Source organism: Bombina bombina, chromosome 3 (genome assembly GCF_027579735.1).
Source record: "Bombina bombina isolate aBomBom1 chromosome 3, aBomBom1.pri, whole genome shotgun sequence".
NCBI classification, from domain to species: domain Eukaryota; kingdom Metazoa; phylum Chordata; class Amphibia; order Anura; family Bombinatoridae; genus Bombina; species Bombina bombina.
This window is the reverse complement of record NC_069501.1, coordinates 34,974,398-34,998,954: the sequence shown is the minus strand read 5'-3', so window position 1 is coordinate 34,998,954 and position 24,557 is coordinate 34,974,398. Positions and strand designations below refer to the sequence as shown.

The window sequence follows — 24,557 nt, the reverse complement described above, 5'->3', positions numbered from 1 at the left end:
CAGATTAGGGGTTAATATGTATAATGTAGGTGGCGGCGGTGTAGGGGGGCAGATTAGGGGTTAATAAGTATAATGTAGGTGGCAGCGGTGTAGGGGACGGCAGATTAGGGGTTAATAAGTATAATGTAGGTGGCAGTGGGCTCCGGGAGCGGCGGTTTAGGGTTAAACACTTTATTTAGTTGCGACGGGGTCCGTGAGCAGCTGTTTAGGGGTTAATACATTTATTAAAGTTGCAGTGGGCTCCGGGAGCTGTGGTATAGGGGTAAAACAGTATAGTATAGTGTGGGTGTTTAGTGACAGGGTACCAGTAAAGCTGGGAAAAATCCGAAGAGCAGCGAGATCGATGACTGTTAGTTAACAACAGTCCGCTGCTCATCGCCCCGTACTTGGTGCGCGGCTTTTTGACAGCTTTTTTGGTAACTTTGGAGAACGTATTCAGGTCCGCGGCAGCAAAGTTAGGTGATCTTAGGCGAGCTTATTGGTGCCGTTGAATGCAAGTAAGTTGACGGCTTGATAAGTAGATGCCAATGTATCCACAAATACAAATGCAATAAACACAGTATTGATGTACAAGTTAAGCCACTGGTGGTATATCTTCTAATATACAATAAAGATTAAAAATAGCAACAGTAGGATATAAAGTGCGATAGACTCTCAGTTTAGCATAATGTCCGGTTAACCACTATTTTGTAAGGGAAATTCACTTCAAGTCTTTGAAATCCTTGATTACTTATAGCCTGATGAGTCTGTTATATGTGTCATGGGACAGTCATTTTATCCTGAAATGTGCAAAGGCAAGGGTATATCTATACCTGGTTAATTTTCTCCCCACATTCCTGTACCTGTTCGTTCCATAGAGGGTTTACGTGTGTACGACTTCCGAATCGTTTCGTCTAGAACCTCTGGTCCAGATAGTGATTCACCCCCGTAAGAGACATACCTCTTTTTGGTTTGTACCCGGCATGTCTGTCTGGAATGGCAAGTGAACAACTTTGACATGTTTGGAAGGTGTTGTCGTGCGTGACGTCCTATTCATGTGACCAACAAGCTTCAATCCCAGTTCTAGTTGAGTTCTGGCAGTGGATAACAGAAATTTGACAGAGCGCTCTATGTTCTATATTCTGTTTCTTCTAACCCAGAGGTTGCTTATTTGGATGATTTGGGCTTCAGTCTGCAGCTGGAAAGGCTATCCACGATCATTATGTTAGTATAAAGTGCATTGTTTTTCATTTGTTATCTGCTGAAACCAGTAAGAGAAAGATATGTAGGAGGATTAGCCTTAAAGAACCAGGAAAGTCAAACTTAAAGGGACAGTCAACACAAAAAATGTTATTGTTTAAAAAGTTAGATAACGCCTTCATTACTCATTTCCAGCTTTGCACAACCAACATTAATATATAACCTTTAAACCTCTAAATTTCTGCCTGTTTCTAAGCCAGGAGCCATTTTTTGTGTTGACTGTCCCTTTAAGTTTGACTTTATATCAAGGACCTCCTACTGTTGCTAATTCTAATCGGTGGTTTAACTTGTACATAGATACTGTGTTTATTAAATTTGTATTTGTGGATGCATTGCATCTTTCCTTTTTTAATCTGGTGATACTTTGCTGGTTTAGCGCAAGCAACTGTGTTTTTGAATTGGTCTGTATGCATTTGTTAGGCTCAGAGGACTAACATTTGTCTTTTGCTTGCTAGTATCATACTTTATTAGGAGATATACCTTTGTTTGTTTTTCAGCTCTGCGGAATATGTTGGTGCTTTATAAATAAAGTATAATAATATTATGTGCAATTATCGCAGAAAAACAGTCATAACTTTTACTAGAAGCATCTTGTTAAATGTACCCATGCACATTTCAGTTTTGACCTTTCTATTCCTTTAATAATAAAAACATTTTTAAAAAATCTATGTGGAGAACATTGGAATGTAAAATATGCATAATGTGATTCAGGTCATAAACCAGACAAGAGTACACTAATTCTTCATGTGCGCTAACCAGACATGAGTTATAGTAAGGTACGTTATGTATTGATTAAATACAAAATATTGTAAAATGTTTATTAATGTAGATAATGAATATAGATGTACTGAAAAATTCTAAATATTCCATAGAATATATATATATATATATATATATATATATATTTCCTGTACAAATGACAGCACTCTCAGGTCTTTTTTCAAAATGAGATCAACAAAAGTCTCTTTTTTAATGGAACGTTTTCGAGGAGCTTGTCCCCATCATCAGCATAACACTCAAGTGTAACAAAACATATTTTTATACAAGCAAACAAATTAATCAAATATTAACAACCTGTGTCTCTCTTGGTGTCCCAGAAAACCGCCAACCACTCGTGTTTGGAACGCACTATGCGTTCCAGTGCTCTGTAACCGGAAATGCCTAGTGTCACATTTACCACAACTAAAGTGAACTGTAGAGCCATTTGAGCCAGGAAGTTCATTTACATTGCATGAACAATATAACTAAAATGGAACCTGTCTTTTCCCAAATAGCAGCATTACCACCACCAGGAAATACAACAGTGCAACTGGAAGAAACCCCAGGAGAACATGCCCTGGTGGCACAAATAGGTACGGTGACCTATACACAGGATGATGCAGCGAGGATACTATTCGCCCCAATCAACAGAAGTACTGGTGAGACCCCTATAAATTTATACCACAACTTACTAAAACTCAAAAAACGTGAAATAGATCTTATGTTACATGGTAGCTATCTATCTGAATATTACAGACTTAGCCACATACCCAGGGGATTCAGGGTTAAAAATATCCCTACGATAGGGCGTGATAACCCAGAGTTCAGAAGGAAGTGGTGCCATATCTTAAATAAGTGCTCCTTAGATTTAGTACTCCTAGTAATTGAAGAGGTTACAAATATACTAGGAAGGGTGAAGATAGAAATATCAACATTTGAGGAGGCACATAACACCACACTTACACTGGACCAACAGGAAAATTGGCTACTTAAGTTAAACCAACAGATAGAAAAATATAAAACAGATTTAACAGTTTTCAAAAATAGAAAACTTGACTCTGTCAATGCGGATTACACTCATGGTAGGGTATATAAATGGTTAACTAACTCTACAGAAGGTAGAAACAGAAGAACCTATAGACCCAGACGAGTACAATTTGCAACAATAGACACGAGTGGTGCTGAATCGTCCGAAACGGACACTAACACCTCACATACGACTTCTATGTCACCAGGTACATACACACCACAAACAACACGAGGGGACACATATGTACATAGGGGACACTCCACCCCAGAACGTCATTTTTTAGGGGTAACCACCAGGTCACGGGGAGGAGGAGGAGACAGAGGCCACACATCAGGAGGGCGGGGAGGAAGATACAGGCCAGCACGCCGCAACAGAATGAGGACATAGTAGTCAATCTCAGTGAGCACATACTAACTATAGCAGAAAGACAAGTCCTCAACAAAGGCCTAACATTCATACCAAGCCATAGCACTCCAGAACTAGAACTTAAAATAGATATGTACAAACATAATAGAGTGTTAAAAATCAAGGAATTCTTCCAAGACACCCCCACACAAGAGACAGGAATGTCTTTATTAGATAAATGCAAAAAGGCAAGTACATTTGAACCGCATAGCAATAGTGCGTCAACTAAGACTTACATAAGACTTACCACGCAGGACTTTGAAACAATAAGAGTTAACAAAAAATGGACACACAACTTAACACAAGAAGAAAGGCAAGCCATCAAAACTTTGCAGGATGATCACTCATTGGTCATTCGCCCCGCAGACAAAGGCGGGGCCATTGTCCTTTTGAATTATTCAGACTATAGAGAGGACATCCTGCAACAGTTAAATGATGTCGAAACATATACCACACTAACAAGAGACCCCACGGGCAAATTCAAGCAGGAACTTGACCAAGTTTTAATACTTGGAGTCCAACAGGGATATCTTAATGAAAACTTATATGAATTCTGTACTACTAAATACCCAAAAGTGCCAATTTTGTATACCACGCCCAAAATCCATAAAACCATGGACAGACCACCAGGGCGACCAATTGTGTCGGCGGTACAATCCATGACACAACCAGTAGCACAGCTACTTGACATACTACTGCAACCCACAGTAAAGAAAACAATGTCTTATATCGCTGACACAAATGACCTCATACGTAAATTGGGGGATGTTGCTGAGGAGACTGGAGACATCCTGGTAACCCTGGATGTCAACAGTCTCTACACCATCATCCCTCATGACAAAGGACTTACAGCAGTCAGGAACCATCTCATTGAAGATAGAGAATATGAGGGACCCCCAATTGAGTACTTTATGACACTTATGCAATTTTGTCTCACACATAACTATTTTCGCTTTGAAACTCAATACTACTTGCAGACATCAGGCACGGCGATGGGGTCAAATATGGCCCCATCGTATGCCAACATATATATGTCTGAGTTTGAAAAGACATATCTGTGGAATAAAGATATAACATCTATAATATTCTATGTAAGATATATAGATGATGTCTTTTTAATCTGGAGGGGAGGACAAGACACACTATTAGATTGGTTCCAATACATTAACAACACGAACACACCGGTGCGATTTAAAATAACACACAGTGCAACAGAAGTACATTTCTTGGACCTAAATGTATACATACAAAATGGTACATTGGGTACTACACTGTATTATAAGCCCACCGATAGGAACTCCTTACTATGTGCCACTAGCTGTCACCCACCAGCGCTACTCAAAGGAATCATTAAATCACAACTGATGCGAGTAATACGCAATAACACAGATAAAGCCACAGGGGTCTCCCAACTTCAGTATATGAGGGACAAATTCATACAGCGGGGGTATAAAAAGAATATGGTAGATACAATCGTACAGGAACTACTACCGTATACACAGACAACTCTTATGAACAAAGAAAGAAACAAAGACACATCTAACAGGCTCATAATGGCAACTACATTCTCACCAAATACCAGTGAGGCTGGTAAGATCCTAAGGAAACACTGGCCCGTGATACAATCGGACCCAAAACTAAGATTTGCTCATAACCTCACACCAATGATTGCATACAGGAGGGGCACAAATCTTAGGGACCTGCTGGTCAAAACAGACCCCAAAAAATGCTATCTAAAGAAAGAAAAGGTTAACATCAAAGGTTCATACAAATGCCTGGGCTGTACCACATGTAATGGCCTAATAGCCACTAAGACCTTCCACCATCCGCACACTAACAAAGTGTATTACATCAAACACTCTCTGTCGTGCAATACAACACATGTAATCTACCTACTCTACTGCCCATGTGCCAAATTCTATATTGGCAAGACCAGTGGGACGCTACGCGAAAGAATGGCTAACCACAGGCGGGCGATAAGGGTGGCACTAGATACAGGCAGTTCAGATCAACCTGTAGCCAGACATTGCACCCAGAAACAGCATCAAGTCTCAAGCATCAGATACATCTTAATTGATCACATCCCCCAGCTTGACAGAGGAGGGGATCGCAATAAAGCCCTTCTCAGACGAGAAGCAGAATGGATGTATAGACTGGGTACAATACACCCAGGGGGGCTTAACTCAGCACCTGATTTTAAGGCACTGGTGTAGGTAGGAGACACAAACAAAGGTACGATGGCCAGACACTGTGCACCAGATCAGGGTAGGACTGAGACACAGACCCCAAGGGGGGTAGTGTCCTAGTCAGATACCTATGATCGGAGCAGGGGGAGACATGAAAGTGCCTCCCACTACTCCTGGAGTAAGACATAGTCAAGGCAGGTTACCAGTAAAACGACTACTCCCATAACCTTGATACACAGTAGCCTATCACATCAAAAAGACAAGCATGGAATGTATGGACAACATCTAAATACACATCAAGATGGAAATAGACTGCTAATCTAAAGTGGAATGGCATCTTATATATGCAGATCCGGCGCATAGAAGTCTAGGAGACAATTGAACCATAGTGGGGAAATTCGAAGATCCCTCATACAAAGAGACAATCTTAGAAAAACAAATAAACAACAAAAAATAACAACATAGAGGAGAAAACAATAAAAAGCATTAACTAAGAGGACATGCTACATCTAAATGGATAAAATATCAGGATAGCAAAACTAGAATTTGGGAAACTATATGTCAGAAATGTATGTGTAAAAAATGTAAGCTGCGTATAGGCACAATTAGACCATTAGCCTCTAAGCAGACACCATCTAAGACAAAAGGGTCGTAGATAAAAGGGGCTGAGTAACGCAATACTCTCATTTAGGGGAAGGATAAATACACATGCATAATAGAGTGCAGTGGGGTAACCAATAGACAACAAAGTCTAAGTGCAATAAAGGAACAAATGGGAATATGGCCATATATATAGATAGCAAGACACACAGAGAATGTATAGCCAGCACTATTGGGTAACCATGGTAACTGAGTCAAACAAAAAGGGCACAGTGAACACAAGCAGATCGCAAATACACATATAAATGTAATTACCCACACAGTGACACTGATACACCATATAGACTACACAGGGAAAGTGGAAAGTAGAAATATAAAGTTGGCACAAATTAAACTAACACACCAATGTGAGATTGGTTAGATTACGCTGCAGTGGCGAAAAGTAAGTGTATCATAAGAACACAAGTACGATAAGGGGATATAGTGTCTATGCAAGTTTAATAGACATATAGTAAGTAAATATATTTTGGAGCATGATTTGAAGTAAGCAAATGTTGCACGGATAAGATATATTGTAAATACACGAAACCGGAAGTCATGTGACACTAGGCATTTCCGGTTACAGAGCACTGGAACGCATAGTGCGTTCCAAACACGAGTGGTTGGCGGTTTTCTGGGACACCAAGAGAGACACAGGTTGTTAATATTTGATTAATTTGTTTGCTTGTATAAAAATATGTTTTGTTACACTCGAGTGTTATGCTGATGATGGGGACAAGCTCCTCGAAAACGTTCCATTAAAAAAGAGACTTTTGTTGATCTCATTTTGAAAAAAGACCTGAGAGTGCTGTCATTTGTACAGGAAATATTTAAAACATCATAGCACCCAGGCAGACGACCTTTGGAGGGTATATCCTGTGTGGTATGGACGGTAGTATAATTTTATATACACAGTGATACCCCCATCTCTCAACTGGTGACAATCCAGAAAAAGACTGTCTTTATTTTTTTTGCATGCTACCATTGATTGAACATTACCTCTTAGCATACTGGACATTTAACACAACTAAAGTGAACTGTAGAGCCATTTGAGCCAGGAAGTTCATTTACATTGCATGAACAATATAACTAAAATGGAACCTGTCTTTTCCCAAATAGCAGCATTACCACCACCAGGAAATACAACAGTGCAACTGGAAGAAACCCCAGGAGAACATGCCCTGGTGGCACAAATAGGTACGGTGACCTATACACAGGATGATGCAGCGAGGATACTATTCGCCCCAATCAACAGAAGTACTGGTGAGACCCCTATAAATTTATACCACAACTTACTAAAACTCAAAAAACGTGAAATAGATCTTATGTTACATGGTAGCTATCTATCTGAATATTACAGACTTAGCCACATACCCAGGGGATTCAGGGTTAAAAATATCCCTACGATAGGGCGTGATAACCCAGAGTTCAGAAGGAAGTGGTGCCATATCTTAAATAAGTGCTCCTTAGATTTAGTACTCCTAGTAATTGAAGAGGTTACAAATATACTAGGAAGGGTGAAGATAGAAATATCAACATTTGAGGAGGCACATAACACCACACTTACACTGGACCAACAGGAAAATTGGCTACTTAAGTTAAACCAACAGATAGAAAAATATAAAACAGATTTAACAGTTTTCAAAAATAGAAAACTTGACTCTGTCAATGCGGATTACACTCATGGTAGGGTATATAAATGGTTAACTAACTCTACAGAAGGTAGAAACAGAAGAACCTATAGACCCAGACGAGTACAATTTGCAACAATAGACACGAGTGGTGCTGAATCGTCCGAAACGGACACTAACACCTCACATACGACTTCTATGTCACCAGGTACATACACACCACAAACAACACGAGGGGACACATATGTACATAGGGGACACTCCACCCCAGAACGTCATTTTTTAGGGGTAACCACCAGGTCACGGGGAGGAGGAGGAGACAGAGGCCACACATCAGGAGGGCGGGGAGGAAGATACAGGCCAGCACGCCGCAACAGAATGAGGACATAGTAGTCAATCTCAGTGAGCACATACTAACTATAGCAGAAAGACAAGTCCTCAACAAAGGCCTAACATTCATACCAAGCCATAGCACTCCAGAACTAGAACTTAAAATAGATATGTACAAACATAATAGAGTGTTAAAAATCAAGGAATTCTTCCAAGACACCCCCACACAAGAGACAGGAATGTCTTTATTAGATAAATGCAAAAAGGCAAGTACATTTGAACCGCATAGCAATAGTGCGTCAACTAAGACTTACATAAGACTTACCACGCAGGACTTTGAAACAATAAGAGTTAACAAAAAATGGACACACAACTTAACACAAGAAGAAAGGCAAGCCATCAAAACTTTGCAGGATGATCACTCATTGGTCATTCGCCCCGCAGACAAAGGCGGGGCCATTGTCCTTTTGAATTATTCAGACTATAGAGAGGACATCCTGCAACAGTTAAATGATGTCGAAACATATACCACACTAACAAGAGACCCCACGGGCAAATTCAAGCAGGAACTTGACCAAGTTTTAATACTTGGAGTCCAACAGGGATATCTTAATGAAAACTTATATGAATTCTGTACTACTAAATACCCAAAAGTGCCAATTTTGTATACCACGCCCAAAATCCATAAAACCATGGACAGACCACCAGGGCGACCAATTGTGTCGGCGGTACAATCCATGACACAACCAGTAGCACAGCTACTTGACATACTACTGCAACCCACAGTAAAGAAAACAATGTCTTATATCGCTGACACAAATGACCTCATACGTAAATTGGGGGATGTTGCTGTGGAGACTGGAGACATCCTGGTAACCCTGGATGTCAACAGTCTCTACACCATCATCCCTCATGACAAAGGACTTACAGCAGTCAGGAACCATCTCATTGAAGATAGAGAATATGAGGGACCCCCAATTGAGTACTTTATGACACTTATGCAATTTTGTCTCACACATAACTATTTTCGCTTTGAAACTCAATACTACTTGCAGACATCAGGCACGGCGATGGGGTCAAATATGGCCCCATCGTATGCCAACATATATATGTCTGAGTTTGAAAAGACATATCTGTGGAATAAAGATATAACATCTATAATATTCTATGTAAGATATATAGATGATGTCTTTTTAATCTGGAGGGGAGGACAAGACACACTATTAGATTGGTTCCAATACATTAACAACACGAACACACCGGTGCGATTTAAAATAACACACAGTGCAACAGAAGTACATTTCTTGGACCTAAATGTATACATACAAAATGGTACATTGGGTACTACACTGTATTATAAGCCCACCGATAGGAACTCCTTACTATGTGCCACTAGCTGTCACCCACCAGCGCTACTCAAAGGAATCATTAAATCACAACTGATGCGAGTAATACGCAATAACACAGATAAAGCCACAGGGGTCTCCCAACTTCAGTATATGAGGGACAAATTCATACAGCGGGGGTATAAAAAGAATATGGTAGATACAATCGTACAGGAACTACTACCGTATACACAGACAACTCTTATGAACAAAGAAAGAAACAAAGACACATCTAACAGGCTCATAATGGCAACTACATTCTCACCAAATACCAGTGAGGCTGGTAAGATCCTAAGGAAACACTGGCCCGTGATACAATCGGACCCAAAACTAAGATTTGCTCATAACCTCACACCAATGATTGCATACAGGAGGGGCACAAATCTTAGGGACCTGCTGGTCAAAACAGACCCCAAAAAATGCTATCTAAAGAAAGAAAAGGTTAACATCAAAGGTTCATACAAATGCCTGGGCTGTACCACATGTAATGGCCTAATAGCCACTAAGACCTTCCACCATCCGCACACTAACAAAGTGTATTACATCAAACACTCTCTGTCGTGCAATACAACACATGTAATCTACCTACTCTACTGCCCATGTGCCAAATTCTATATTGGCAAGACCAGTGGGACGCTACGCGAAAGAATGGCTAACCACAGGCGGGCGATAAGGGTGGCACTAGATACAGGCAGTTCAGATCAACCTGTAGCCAGACATTGCACCCAGAAACAGCATCAAGTCTCAAGCATCAGATACATCTTAATTGATCACATCCCCCAGCTTGACAGAGGAGGGGATCGCAATAAAGCCCTTCTCAGACGAGAAGCAGAATGGATGTATAGACTGGGTACAATACACCCAGGGGGGCTTAACTCAGCACCTGATTTTAAGGCACTGGTGTAGGTAGGAGACACAAACAAAGGTACGATGGCCAGACACTGTGCACCAGATCAGGGTAGGACTGAGACACAGACCCCAAGGGGGGTAGTGTCCTAGTCAGATACCTATGATCGGAGCAGGGGGAGACATGAAAGTGCCTCCCACTACTCCTGGAGTAAGACATAGTCAAGGCAGGTTACCAGTAAAACGACTACTCCCATAACCTTGATACACAGTAGCCTATCACATCAAAAAGACAAGCATGGAATGTATGGACAACATCTAAATACACATCAAGATGGAAATAGACTGCTAATCTAAAGTGGAATGGCATCTTATATATGCAGATCCGGCGCATAGAAGTCTAGGAGACAATTGAACCATAGTGGGGAAATTCGAAGATCCCTCATACAAAGAGACAATCTTAGAAAAACAAATAAACAACAAAAAATAACAACATAGAGGAGAAAACAATAAAAAGCATTAACTAAGAGGACATGCTACATCTAAATGGATAAAATATCAGGATAGCAAAACTAGAATTTGGGAAACTATATGTCAGAAATGTATGTGTAAAAAATGTAAGCTGCGTATAGGCACAATTAGACCACTAGCCTCTAAGCAGACACCATCTAAGACAAAAGGGTCGTAGATAAAAGGGGCTGAGTAACGCAATACTCTCATTTAGGGGAAGGATAAATACACATGCATAATAGAGTGCAGTGGGGTAACCAATAGACAACAAAGTCTAAGTGCAATAAAGGAACAAATGGGAATATGGCCATATATATAGATAGCAAGACACACAGAGAATGTATAGCCAGCACTATTGGGTAACCATGGTAACTGAGTCAAACAAAAAGGGCACAGTGAACACAAGCAGATCGCAAATACACATATAAATGTAATTACCCACACAGTGACACTGATACACCATATAGACTACACAGGGAAAGTGGAAAGTAGAAATATAAAGTTGGCACAAATTAAACTAACACACCAATGTGAGATTGGTTAGATTACGCTGCAGTGGCGAAAAGTAAGTGTATCATAAGAACACAAGTACGATAAGGGGATATAGTGTCTATGCAAGTTTAATAGACATATAGTAAGTAAATATATTTTGGAGCATGATTTGAAGTAAGCAAATGTTGCACGGATAAGATATATTGTAAATACACGAAACCGGAAGTCATGTGACACTAGGCATTTCCGGTTACAGAGCACTGGAACGCATAGTGCGTTCCAAACACGAGTGGTTGGCGGTTTTCTGGGACACCAAGAGAGACACAGGTTGTTAATATTTGATTAATTTGTTTGCTTGTATAAAAATATGTTTTGTTACACTTGAGTGTTATGCTGATGATGGGGACAAGCTCCTCGAAAACGTTCCATTAAAAAAGAGACTTTTGTTGATCTCATTTTGAAAAAAGACCTGAGAGTGCTGTCATTTGTACAGGAAATATTTAAAACATCATAGCACCCAGGCAGACGACCTTTGGAGGGTATATCCTGTGTGGTATGGACGGTAGTATATATATATATATATATATATATGTGTGTGTGTATATATCATTTGTCTAGTAACTATAATTAATAATTATTATTAATACTTTATTCAATATTTTTTTTAATTGAATTTGTACATAACGCTCCTTAACATAGGTAATTCTTCATACGTGCTAACCTGACGCCACATTAGCCCTAAAGCACCAAACCTGAAGCGCGTTACACATATGTTACATTCCAATGTTCTTCACATATATCTATACCAATATATAACAGTATATAGGCATATACAGGTATCTATATATATATATATACACTCTCTGTGTGTATTTAGTCTTCCTATAAGAAAAAGGGGAAACCAGACGTGGACTCCTTGCTCAGTGTGCTTAGAGGAATACTGTTACACCTCACTGACGAGGCCCAATGAATGCCGAAACGATCGTCTGGGGTTGCTTTGTTCCTTGTTCAGAGAGGAATTGCCTGGTATTTCGGTGCTGGACTGACCGTAATAGGCGGGATCAGACTGATATACTACAGGAAAGTTCTACTCTGTGAAAAGCATTGCTGGGCTAAAAGAAGTTGCACCCAGGTGGTAAATCACCATAGAACAGGCTAACAATAGTATTGAGCTGGTTGTTCATTCCTGTGAGTGCATTTCTCTCTGTGTGTATTCTGTGTGTATATATATATATATATATATATATATATATATATATATATACTGTATATATATATATATATATATATATAAATATAACATTTTCCTGTATGTGAAGAACATTGGAATGTTAAATATTTACAGTAAATACACAGTAAATCCCATTATTAAATATTATTATTGAATTATTATTAAGACACACAGCTATATATTATAGCCCTGTGCAGTCAAATGCATGGCTATATACCATATACCTTTAAACCCTTATAAAAAATGAATATTTGTATGAATAATTTGTATTAGATAGTGTTTATATGAGTGTAACAGTTTATTTTTATGTATTTATGCTGTGTTTGGTGCAGCATTATTTTATCCCTAACCTTTTACGTGAGGTCGTCAGTCGCACGTTAAATTTGATTGCGCTCATGCAGTCGCATTTACTTTCAGTTTGTAATATGAGCGCAAGTTAGACAAGTTAGTGTGGGCGTGATATTCCTATATTTCCGTACTTAAATGTTACCACACCACTTGTAATCTACTCCTTAATGTATAGTGATGAATGGCCAGGTGAGTAGTATACATACTACCGGACAATAATAGTTAGAGTACTATGTGCTATCAGCTATTGGTTAAAGGTTCCACCAGTAGTTTATATTTGTATTGTCTATTTTTAATGAATACGAAAATGAGGCTGTCCATTACATTATGACCATGTGATGGTTTATTCATTGTATTGGTTATATTAATTAAATGCTATTATTGGCTAATGGTTAGATTAAAAATTAATTCGATTTTTTATTGGCTAATGGTTAGATTAAATATTAATTAGATTCTATTATAGGCTAATGGTTAGACTAAATGAAATCTAGATCATAGTATTGGGTAATGGTTATCTTAAAGGTTAATTAGATTATATTATTGGGTAATGGTTAGATAAAAGATTAATTAGATTGTATTATTGGCTAATAGTTAGATTAAAGATTAATTAGATTCTTTTATTGGCTAATGGTTAGATTAAAGATTAATTAGATTGTATTATTTGCTAATAGATTTAAGATTAATTAGATTGTATTATTGGCTAATGGTTAGATTAAAGATTAATTAGATTGTATTATTGGCTAATAGTTAGATTAAAGATTAATTTGATTGTATTATTGGCTAATAGTTAGATTAAAGATTAATTTAATTGTATTATTGGCTAATAGTTAGATAAAAGGTTAATTAGATTCTATAATTGGCTAATGGTTAGATTTAAGATTAATTATATTATTGGCCAATGGTTAGATTAAAGATTAATTAGATTCTAATTTTGGCTAATGGTTAGCTTAAAGATTAATTAGAGTCTAGTATTTGTTAGATTAATTAGATTCTATTATTGGCAAATAATTAGATTAAAGGTTAACTAAATTCTATTATTGGGTTATGGTTAGATTAAAGATTAATTATATTATATTATTGGATAGATTAAGTAGATTCTATTACTTTTTAATAGTTAGATTAAATGTTAATTCAATTCTATTATTGGGTAACGGTTAGATTAAAGGTTAATTAGATTCTATTATTGGGAAATGGTTAGATTAAAGGTTAATTTAATTCTATTATTGGCTTATGGTTACATAAAGATTAACTAGATTCTAGTATTGGCTAATTTTTAGATAAAAGGTTAACTAGATTCTAGTTTTGGCTAACGGTTAGATTAAAGGTTAACTAGATTCTATTATTGGTTAATGGTTAGATTAAAGATTAATTACATTATAATATTGGCTAATGGTTAGATTAAAGGTTATCTAGATTCTAGTATTGGCTAGATTCTTTACATTCTAGTATTTGCTAATGGTTATATTAAAGGTTATCTAGATTCTAGTATTGGCTAGATTCATTACATTCTAGTATTTGCTAATGGTTATATTAAAGGTTAACTAGATTCTATTATTGGTTAATGGTTAGATTAAAGATTAATTACATTATAATATTGGCTAATGGTTATATTAAAGGTTATCTAGATTCTAGTATTGGCTAGATTCATTACATTCTAGTATTGGCTAATGGGTAACCATATAGGTGGCTATTTAAACAAGAATAATGTATCAGGAAACAGACAGTTGCATGGTATAATTCTGCATCAGGTTAGTGGAGAGCCAGCTTTGGGCTGAGGTTTCCAGAAAGGAGAACCAAACTAAGGGTCAGGTTATGAGTGGCGCATTAACATTTACGCAAGAGTGATAAGGGGTTTATCATGGCTGTTTGCATCCATTGTTGGTTTTTTTTGCTCGTATTGCAAGTTGAAAGTAAATGAATCGCTTGAGCGCAATAGAAGTTCACATACGTCGGGTTAGTGCATCCTCAGAGCTGTGGTTAACTGTTTCGTGGAACAAAAAAGTTTCCCAAAGCACATCAAGTACACTTACACTCAAAATAACATTGTTTAATAAAAATAATAATAATAATAAAAAAATTGCACAAAAAAGTTATAAGGGCTCAAAGATTTGAGGTCCCAGGTCCCAAATGGCAGGCAAAGGACTTTGAGATACATACATATGTATATATGTCTAAATATGCATATTTATGTATATATATATATATATATATATATATATATATACAACTCTATATGTGTGTATATATGTATTTATATATGTATTTACATGCATATATAAACACATAAATGCATATGTAGACATATATAGACATATATATAAGTGCATTGGAGCCCTTTTGTAGTTAAGTAGCTGAAAACATGTAAAATCATATTTATGCAATATTCATATTTAATAAAGTGTTTATATTTCACTAAAAACCTTTTCCAAGCTCAGCAGGTCATAGTATTAACGAAGCTCATTCACTGAAGAACAGAACAGTGAGTGACTGAGCTCTACAGAATTACATAGGAGCCAATGAAGCTGGAGAGGTTTTTAGCTAATTTTACTCACAGAAAGTGTATAATAAAATAATATATAACAATTGATATAAAATTCTAATACAATGAGCACATCGTGTTATACCTAATAACAGCTAGTAGCAGTTTTAGGAACTTGTTCCTGGTCCTGTTGAGGGTTGAGACACTGGTGAAATGTATCTATAGAACATTTAACTGAATGCTAATATCATTATATTGTGTTCCTCTTGTTTTCATCTTAAATTGCAGTGACAGCTGGAAACACATGTTCCTATGCATAACGGCTAAATGAACTGGATAATACAATTGCATACCGTTGCAAGTTCCCCATCAAGCTGACGTCCCCCATGGTTGGACACGATTATCCCTTGGACACCATGCTCCACTGCCAACTCTGCATCCTCTTTGGTTAAAATTCCCTTTATAATGATTGGAAGGCGGGTCAAACTCTTAAGCCACTGAATGTCCTTCCAGTTGATGGACGGGTCAAGGGTATTGACTGGGACACCATAATTATCAGGGCCACGGTGCTCCTGTGTTAACAGAAGGTGTAGGAGATGTAATGTAATATGATAAAGATGGGATTTACCTACCACTACAACAATCTTTTATTTTTATTTTAAGCTTACAAAAAAACATTATCTACTCTTAAAAAATCCTTACTTTTTAATACAAAAGCCATCACATTAATACATACCTATTTTCTCTTATTTAGTGCTTTAGTTTGCTTTGTTTTACTGACAAAATGACGCTCTATGGTTGCTCCTCAAAAATGTATATACAAATGAGCGTACTCACACCCAACCTAACTCTGATACTGCAGCTGGCTGCTCACATTATGGGGAAAATGATATATTTCCTAATCATTTATGATTTTAAAAAATTCATTTTTTTTTTTTTTAAATTATGAAAAGATGTCAACATTTTTATCTGCAAATACACAGTTGGCTGTAAACTATTTTTATATCACATTAAAGTACATTACAGAGATGTATAGGCAATGTTAATAGGTTATATTGTCATTATTGTCTATTTCTAATAATACAATAAAGTTTGTTTAAAAGAACAAAGCATTTTTTTTCGTCCTTTTTCCAAACTCCTCCTTAATAGCAAAAACCAATGATTTCACAAAAGCTCCATCGTTGAACTTAAAGGGACACTGAACTCAATCATTTTTCTTTTCTGATTCAGATAGAGCATGAAATTTTAAGCAACTTTCTAATTAACTCCTATTATCACATTTTCTTCTTTCTCTTGCTATATTTATTTAAAATGCAAGAATATAAGTTTAGTAGCCGGCCCATGTTTGGTGAGCAACCTGGGTTGTTCTTGCTGATTGTTTTATAAATTCATCCACCAATAAAAAAGTGCTGTCCAGAGTCTAAACCAAAAAAGCTTAAATGCCTTCTTTTTCAAATAAATATAGCAAGACAACAAAGAAAAATTGATAATAGGAGTAAATTAGAAAGTTGCTAAAATTGCATGCTCTATCTGAATCACAAAAGAAAAAAAAATTGGGTTCAGTGTCCCTTTAAGAAAATATAATGAGTGATTTGAACATAATTATTTTCTGTTTTGTGTCTGTGCTTCTGTTAATTAATATTATAATATTTGTGATTTATTTTTTTGTATAAGTATTTTTTGTATGATTTTTGTTAAATTATAAAAAAATATTAAAAAGGAAGAAAAAAGAGCCATGGCGGACATCTTTTTTTTTTTTTTTTTTTAAATATATGTACTAAAAATATGTTTTAAAATTGTCATTACTAGAACTAAGGATTTCTGGGTGGCCCTTTATATATTATATACATTATACTACAGCATGTGAGTACTAGTAGCACTGAGCAGCACAGGATAAAAGAGACATCTCTAACCTCAAAAACTCCCTCAAAGTTTTTGACCTTGAGGTGTGGTGGGAGGCGGAAGTTATTGCGGATGTCAGTTCTTCTCTTTCCAGTGTATGGAACATCCACAGTGAGCACCAAAGCCTTGAACCCCAGAGCTTCCACCCGGTGCACCAAATGCTCAGACAATTTACGGTCCCGGTAGACATAGAGTTGGAACCATCGTAAGCCCTCAGGTGCAGCTGCCACAATTTCCTCTACAGAGCAGGTGGCATATGTGCTGGCCACATAGCATAGATTAAGGGACTCAGCCGCTGCAAAACATAAAGACAATGGTCTAAGATACAGATATATTATATTACTGCAGGTTTACTATCAGGGTTGTCCTCAATGGTATGTTATAACTGGATCTGACATTATGGTGGAAGGCTCTTGTTTGGGGTTTCTTTTCTATTTACAGAAAATATTGGTCAATTCAGGTTCACCAACCAGAATTGTATGTTGGAACGACTCAATGCCAAAACTGAGCCCACTCAATTCTTTGGTCAGTCAGTTTAAATAAGGAAAATGGTTGGAACAAATTATGACATTAAACCTGCCCCATCACAATTCTGGGTGTGAATAACCAATCATAATCAATCAATATTTTATATCTATAAAAAGAAAAACTGAAATAAAAAAGCAGTCTACATTGTGGAAGGAGACAAAGAGAATATGTTGCTCTGTTGCATAAAGAAGTCTGGTGCTGTATTACATAAAGAAGATAACATAAGATTCTCCTGCCAGACCTTATGACATTGACTTATTGATGTCAATGAATGCTTTTTTAAGTGGGTGATATAGATTGCATGGGGGCTTTTATTTTAAAAAGTAGCTTGCAATGGTACTAGGGAATTTGTGGTGGGGATCATGATAAGGGTCTGGGTCAGCCATACTATTGGCTTCTGGTCCTAGAGGGGTAACTAACAGGAAAATTATAGGTAGACATGTGCATTTCATTGCGGCTGAATTTTGTTTTTAGCAGAATTTTGGCCGATTCGGAGATCCGGATGAATCTGAATTTTCAAATCTGCACCATGACTAAAATTCGGAAAACAAATAAATCAGTTTATGAATTTTTGGATCCATTCTTTATTCATATTCGGAATTTTTCATGGTTCTAATCTAAACCATCGTCCCCCACGTCGCCAACACTAACTAAAACACTAAGTAAAGCTATTAACCCCTAAACCGCTGTCCCCCCACATTGCCAACACTAACTAAACCTATTAACCTCTAAACCACCGTCCCCCCACATCGCAAACACTAAATAAACCTATTAACCCCAAAACCGCCTTCCCCCCACATAGCCAACACTAACTAAAGCTTTTAACCTCTAAACCACCAAACACTAAATAAAAGTATTAAACTCTAAACTGCCATCCCCCACATCGGCAACACTAACTAAACCTATTAACATCTAAACTGCCGTCCCCCACATCTCAACTAGCTAAATTAAACTATTAACCTCTAAACCTAACACCCCCTAACTTTAGCATAATATAATTAAAATACACCTAAAGTAAAGTTACATTTATTAACTTATTATTTAAAAATAAATACAAACAAAAATAAAACCTAAGCTAGTTACAATATTACTATTTACTAACTACCTAGTTAAAATAAATACAGTTACCTGTGAAATAAAAATAAAACCTATTTTTAAACTAAAACAAAACTAACATTACTTGTTTAAAAAAATAATAAAGCCTAAAATTAATAAAAATAATAAAACCTAACATTACTAAAAATAATAAAACCTAATATTACAAAAAAATGAAAACTACAATTACAAAAAATAATAAACACTAAAATTACAAAAAATAAAAAAACTACCATTACAAAAAAACCCTAATCTATAATAAGCTTCCAATAGCCCTTAAAGGGGCCTTTTGTAGGGCATTGCCCTAAAGTTAACAGCTCTTTATCCAAAAAAATATAAACAAATACACCTAACATTACAAACCCCCACCCCCCCAACCCCCAAAATAAAAAAACCTAACTAAAAAAAATAATAATCTACCCATTGCCCCGAAAAGGGCATTTGTATGGGCACTGCCCTTAAAAGGGCATTCAGCTCTTTTACAGCACATTAAAAATAATAAAAGCCCTAACTTAACCCCCCCCCCCAAAAAAAAAACCCCTAACACTAACCCCAAAATCAGTACTCACAGTACCTGAAGTCCAGCAAAAGATCTTTATCCCAGCGACGAAGCATCTTCATCTTGGTGGCTCCATCTGCATCCATCGCGAATCCGGCATCTTCTATCTTCATTCCAATGGAGGTGGATCGGTCGGTGGATGGGCAGAGGCGGAGGTCCAGATGGAGGTCCATCGGTCCAACTTGGAGGTCCTCTTCATGAGATCGTTCATCGCAAACTGAAGATTAAATGCAAGGTACCCCTTTTATATTGAGGTACCCTTGCATTCCTATTGACTGAAAAATTCAAATCAGCCAATAGGATGGTGGTGTTTATAGGACATATGCCATATGGTTTGGGGTTAGGGTTAGCGCTAGAGATAACCCCTTGGATGCCAGAGAGGGAATGCAAGGGATTAGCAGGAGTTTGAATCTCCGGCAGCAGTGTCACCTGTGACACAACCGTGCCATCAGGGAATCTCTCCATGTGGGCCTTTAAGCAGCGTAAGGAAACTGTATGCACAAGATCTAGAAGATGTGACGTGTAGAGAAGCTGATGAAGAGCTAGGTGCAAGCAGTAGTGACTGATGACATAGAAACCACTGCAGGAACAAAGCACATGCATTAGAATTATTATTATTAGACAATCCTGATGTATCAGCTAATAGAAAACATCTGGTGAGGAGAGCTAAGTGAATAATACAACTCAACAAAGGCCTAGATTACAGGTGCAGTGCAAAAATATGAGCTCTGTTGAGAATTAACATAATTCGAGTGCAGTTAATAGCGCTTTTACTTTTGCACCCATAACTTATTTTTTAGTGTATGAGTGATAGTCTAGGACGCGCTAACATCTTTATGTCATATGGTGCGGCCGCGCTAAACCCATCACATAATAGGCTTGTGAGGGGGAGCACAGTAAAATTAATGTCATAGATTTCTTTAGTACTAGTGAAGCGCTGTGCTATACTAGTACTAATTATGCTTTACTTCAGGTCTTGTAAAGCGCTACATTTTACAGCGATATTTTGGATTGAGCTTGAGCACAAGACTTATCTGATCACTTGTACAATAAGCACAATGAGTTTGCTAACAGCGCTCCCTGAGCTATTCATTAAACGTATAGGGTGCGCCACTTGTAAAATAAGCACAATGAGTTTGCTATCTGCTCCCTGAGCTATTTATTAAACGTATAGGGTGCGCCACTTGTAAATAAGCACAATGAGTTTGCTAACTGCTCCCTGAGCTATTCATTAAACGTATAGGGTGTGCCACGTGTAAATAAGCACAATGAGTTTGCTAACAGCTCCCTGAGCTATTCATTAAACGTATAGGGTGCGCCACTTGGAAATAAGCACAATGAGTTTGCTAACAGTGCTCCCTGAGCTATTCATTAAACGTATAGGGTGCGCCACTTGTAAAATAAGCACAATGAGTTTGCTAACAGCGCTCCCTGAGCTATTCATTAAACGTATAGGGTGCGCCACTTGTAAAATAAGCACAATGAGTTTGCTAACTGCTCCCTGAGCTATTCATTAAACGTATAGGGTGCGCCACTTGTAAAATAAGCACAATGAGTTTGCTAACAGCGCTCCCTGAGCTATTCATTAAACGTATAGGGTGCGCCACTTGTAAAATAAGCACAATGACTTTGCTAACTGCTCCCTGAGCTATTTATTAAATGTATAGGGTGCGCCACTTGTAAAATAAGCACAATGAGTTTGCTAACTGCTCCCTGAGCTATTCATTAAACGTATAGGGTGCGCCACTTGTAAAATAAGCACAATGAGTTTGCTAACTGCTCCCTGAGCTATTCATTAAACGTATAGGGTGCGCCACTTGTAAAATAAGCACAATGAGTTTGCTAACAGCGCTCCCTGAGCTATTCATTAAACGTATAGGGTGCGCCACTTGTAAAATAAGCACAATGAGTTTGCTAACAGCGCTCCCTGAGCTATTCATTAAATGTATAGGGTGCGCCACTTGTAAAATAAGCACAATGAGTTTGCTAACTGCTCCCTGAGCTATTCATTAAACGTATAGGGTGCACCACTTGTAAAATAAGTACAATTAGTTTGTTAACTGCTCCCTGAGCTATTCATTAAACGTATAGGGAGCGCCACTTGTAAAATAAGCACAGTGTGTTTGCTAACTGCTCCCTGAGCTATTCATTAAACATATAGGGAACGCCACTTGTAAAATAAGCACAATGAGTTTGCTAACTGCTCCCTGAGCTATTCATTAAACGTATAGGGTGCGCCACTTGTAAATAAGCACAATGAGTTTGCTAACTGCTCCCTGAGCTATTCATTAAACGTATAGGGTGTGCCACTTGTAAAATAAGCATAATGAGTTTGCTAACAGTGCTCCCTGAGCTATTCATTAAACGTATAGGGTGCTCCACTTGTAAAATAAGCACAATGAGTTTGCTAACAGAGCTCCCTGAGCTATTTATTAAACGTATAGGGTGCGCCACTTGTAAATAAGCACAATGAGTTTGCTAACTGCTCCCTGAGCTATTCATTAAACGTATAGGGTGCGCCACTTGAAAATAAGCACAATGAGTTTGCTAACTGCTCCCTGAGCTATTTATTAAACGTATAGGGTGCGCCACTTGTAAAATAAGCACAATGAGTTTGCTAACTGCTCCCTGAGCTATTCATTAAACGTATAGGATGCGCCACTTGTAAATAAGTACAATGAGTTTGCTAACTGCTCCCTGAGCTATTCATTAAACGTATAGGGTGCACCACTTGTAAAATAAGCACAATGAGTTTGCTAACAGCGCTCCCTGAGCTATTCATTAAACCTATAGGGTGCGCCACTTGTAAAATAAGCACAATGAGTTTGCTAACTGCTCCTTGAGCTATTCATTAAACGTATAGGGTGCGCCACTTGTAAAATAAGCACAATGAGTTTGCTAACAGTGCTCCCTGAGCTATTCATTAAATGTATAGGGTGCGCCACTTGTAAATAAGCACAATGAGTTTGCTAACTGCTCCCTGAGCTATTCATTAAACGTATAGAGTGCGCCACTTGTAAAATAAGCACAATGAGTTTGCTAACTGCTCCCTGAGCTATTCATTAAACGTATAGGGTGCGCCACTTGTAAAATAAGCACAATGAGTTTGCTAACTGCTCCCTGAGCTATTCATTAAACGTATAGGGTGCGCCACTTGTAAAATAAGCACAATGAGTTTGCTAACAGCGCTCCCTAAGCTATTCATTAAACGTATAGGGTGCACCACTTGTAAAATAAGCACAATGAGTTTGCTAACTGCTCCCTGAGCTATTCATTAAACTTATAGGGTGCGCCACTTGTAAAATAAGCACAATGAGTTTGCTAACAGCGCTCCCTGAGATATTTATTAAACGTATAGGGTGCACCACTTGTAAAATAAGCACAATGAGTTTGCTAACTGTTCCCTGAGCTATTCATTAAACGTATAGGGTGCACCACTTGTAAAATAAGCACAATGAGTTTGCTAACAGCGCTCCCTGAGCTATTCATTAAACGTATAGGGTGCGCCACTTGTAAATAAGCACAATGAATTTGCTAACAGCGCTCCCTGAGCTATTCATTAAACGTATAGGGTACACCACTTGTAAAATAAAAACAATGAGTTTGCTAACTGCTCCCTGAGCTATTCATTAAACGTATAGGGTACACCACTTGTAAAATAAGCACAATGAGTTTGCTAACAGCGCTCCCTGAGCTATTCATTAAACGTATAGGGTGCACCACTTGTAAAATAAGCACAATGAGTTTGCTAACAGCGCTCCCTGAGCTATTCATTAAATGTATAGGGTGCACCACTTGTAAAATTAGCACAATGAGTTTGCTAACTGCTCCCTGAGCTATTCATTTAATGTATAGGGTGCGCCACTTGTAAAATAAGCACAATGAGTTTGCTAACAGCGCTCCCTGAGCTATTCATTAAACGTATAGGGTGCACCACTTGTAAAATAAGCACAATGAGTTTGATAACAGCGCTCCCTGAGCTATTCATTAAACGTATAGGGTGCACCACTTGTAAAATAAGCACAATGAGTTTGCTAACTGCTCCCTGAGCTATTCATTGAACGTATAGGGTGCGCCACTTGTAAAATAAGCACAATGAGTTTGCTAACTGCTCCCTGAGCTATTCATTAAACGTATAGGGTGCGCCACTTGTAAAATAAGCACAATGAGTTTGCTAACTGCTCCCTGAGCTATTCATTAGACGTATAGGGTGCACCACTTGTAAATAAGCACAATGAGTTTGCTATCTGCTCCCTGAGCTATTCATTAAACGTATAGGGTGCGCCACTTGTAAATAAGCACAATGAGTTTGCTATCTGCTCCCTGAGCTATTCATTAAACGTATAGGGTGCGCCACTTGTAAAATAAGCACAATGAGTTTGCTAACAGCGCTCCCTGAGCTATTCATTAAACGTATAGGGTGCGCCACTTGTAAATAAGCACAATGAGTTTGCTAACTTCTCCCTGAGCTATTCATTAAACGTATAGGGTGCGCCACTTGTAAAATAAGCACAATGAGTTTGCTATCTGCTCCCTGAGCTATTCATTAAATGTATAGGGTGCGCCACTTGTAAAATAAGCACAATGAGTTTACTAACTGCTCCCTGAGCTATTCATTAAACCTATAGGGTGCGCCACTTGTAAAATAAGCACAATGAGTTTGCTAATTGCTCCCTGAGCTATTCATTAAATGTATAGGGTGCGCCACTTGCAAAATAAGCACAATGAGTTTGCTAACTTCTCCCTGAGCTATTCATTAAATGTATAGGGTGTGCCACTTGTAAAATAAGCACAATGAGTTTGCTAACTGCTCCTTGAGCTATGCATTAAACCTATAGGGTGCGCCACTTGTAAAATAAGCACAATGAGTTTGCTATCTGGTCCCTGAGCTATTCATTAAACGTATAGGGTGCGCCACTTGTAAAATAAGCACAATGAGTTTGCTAACTGCTCCCTGAGCTAT

At 37.9% G+C, this 24,557-nt stretch overlaps 1 protein-coding gene across 1 annotated transcript in view; it reads right to left on the bottom strand.

The window, feature by feature from the left end:
* HAO2 (hydroxyacid oxidase 2) overlaps positions 1-24,557 on the bottom strand; it is a 197,292-nt gene that overhangs the window by 48,134 nt on the left and 124,601 nt on the right. Inside the window, exons 4-5 of the mRNA XM_053705774.1 lie at positions 17,424-17,707; positions 15,864-16,082 (exon numbers count right to left, since the gene is read on the bottom strand). Of these exons, the coding sequence (XP_053561749.1) occupies positions 15,864-16,082; positions 17,424-17,707 (503 nt within the window). The remainder of the gene's footprint in view (positions 1-15,863; positions 16,083-17,423; positions 17,708-24,557) is intronic.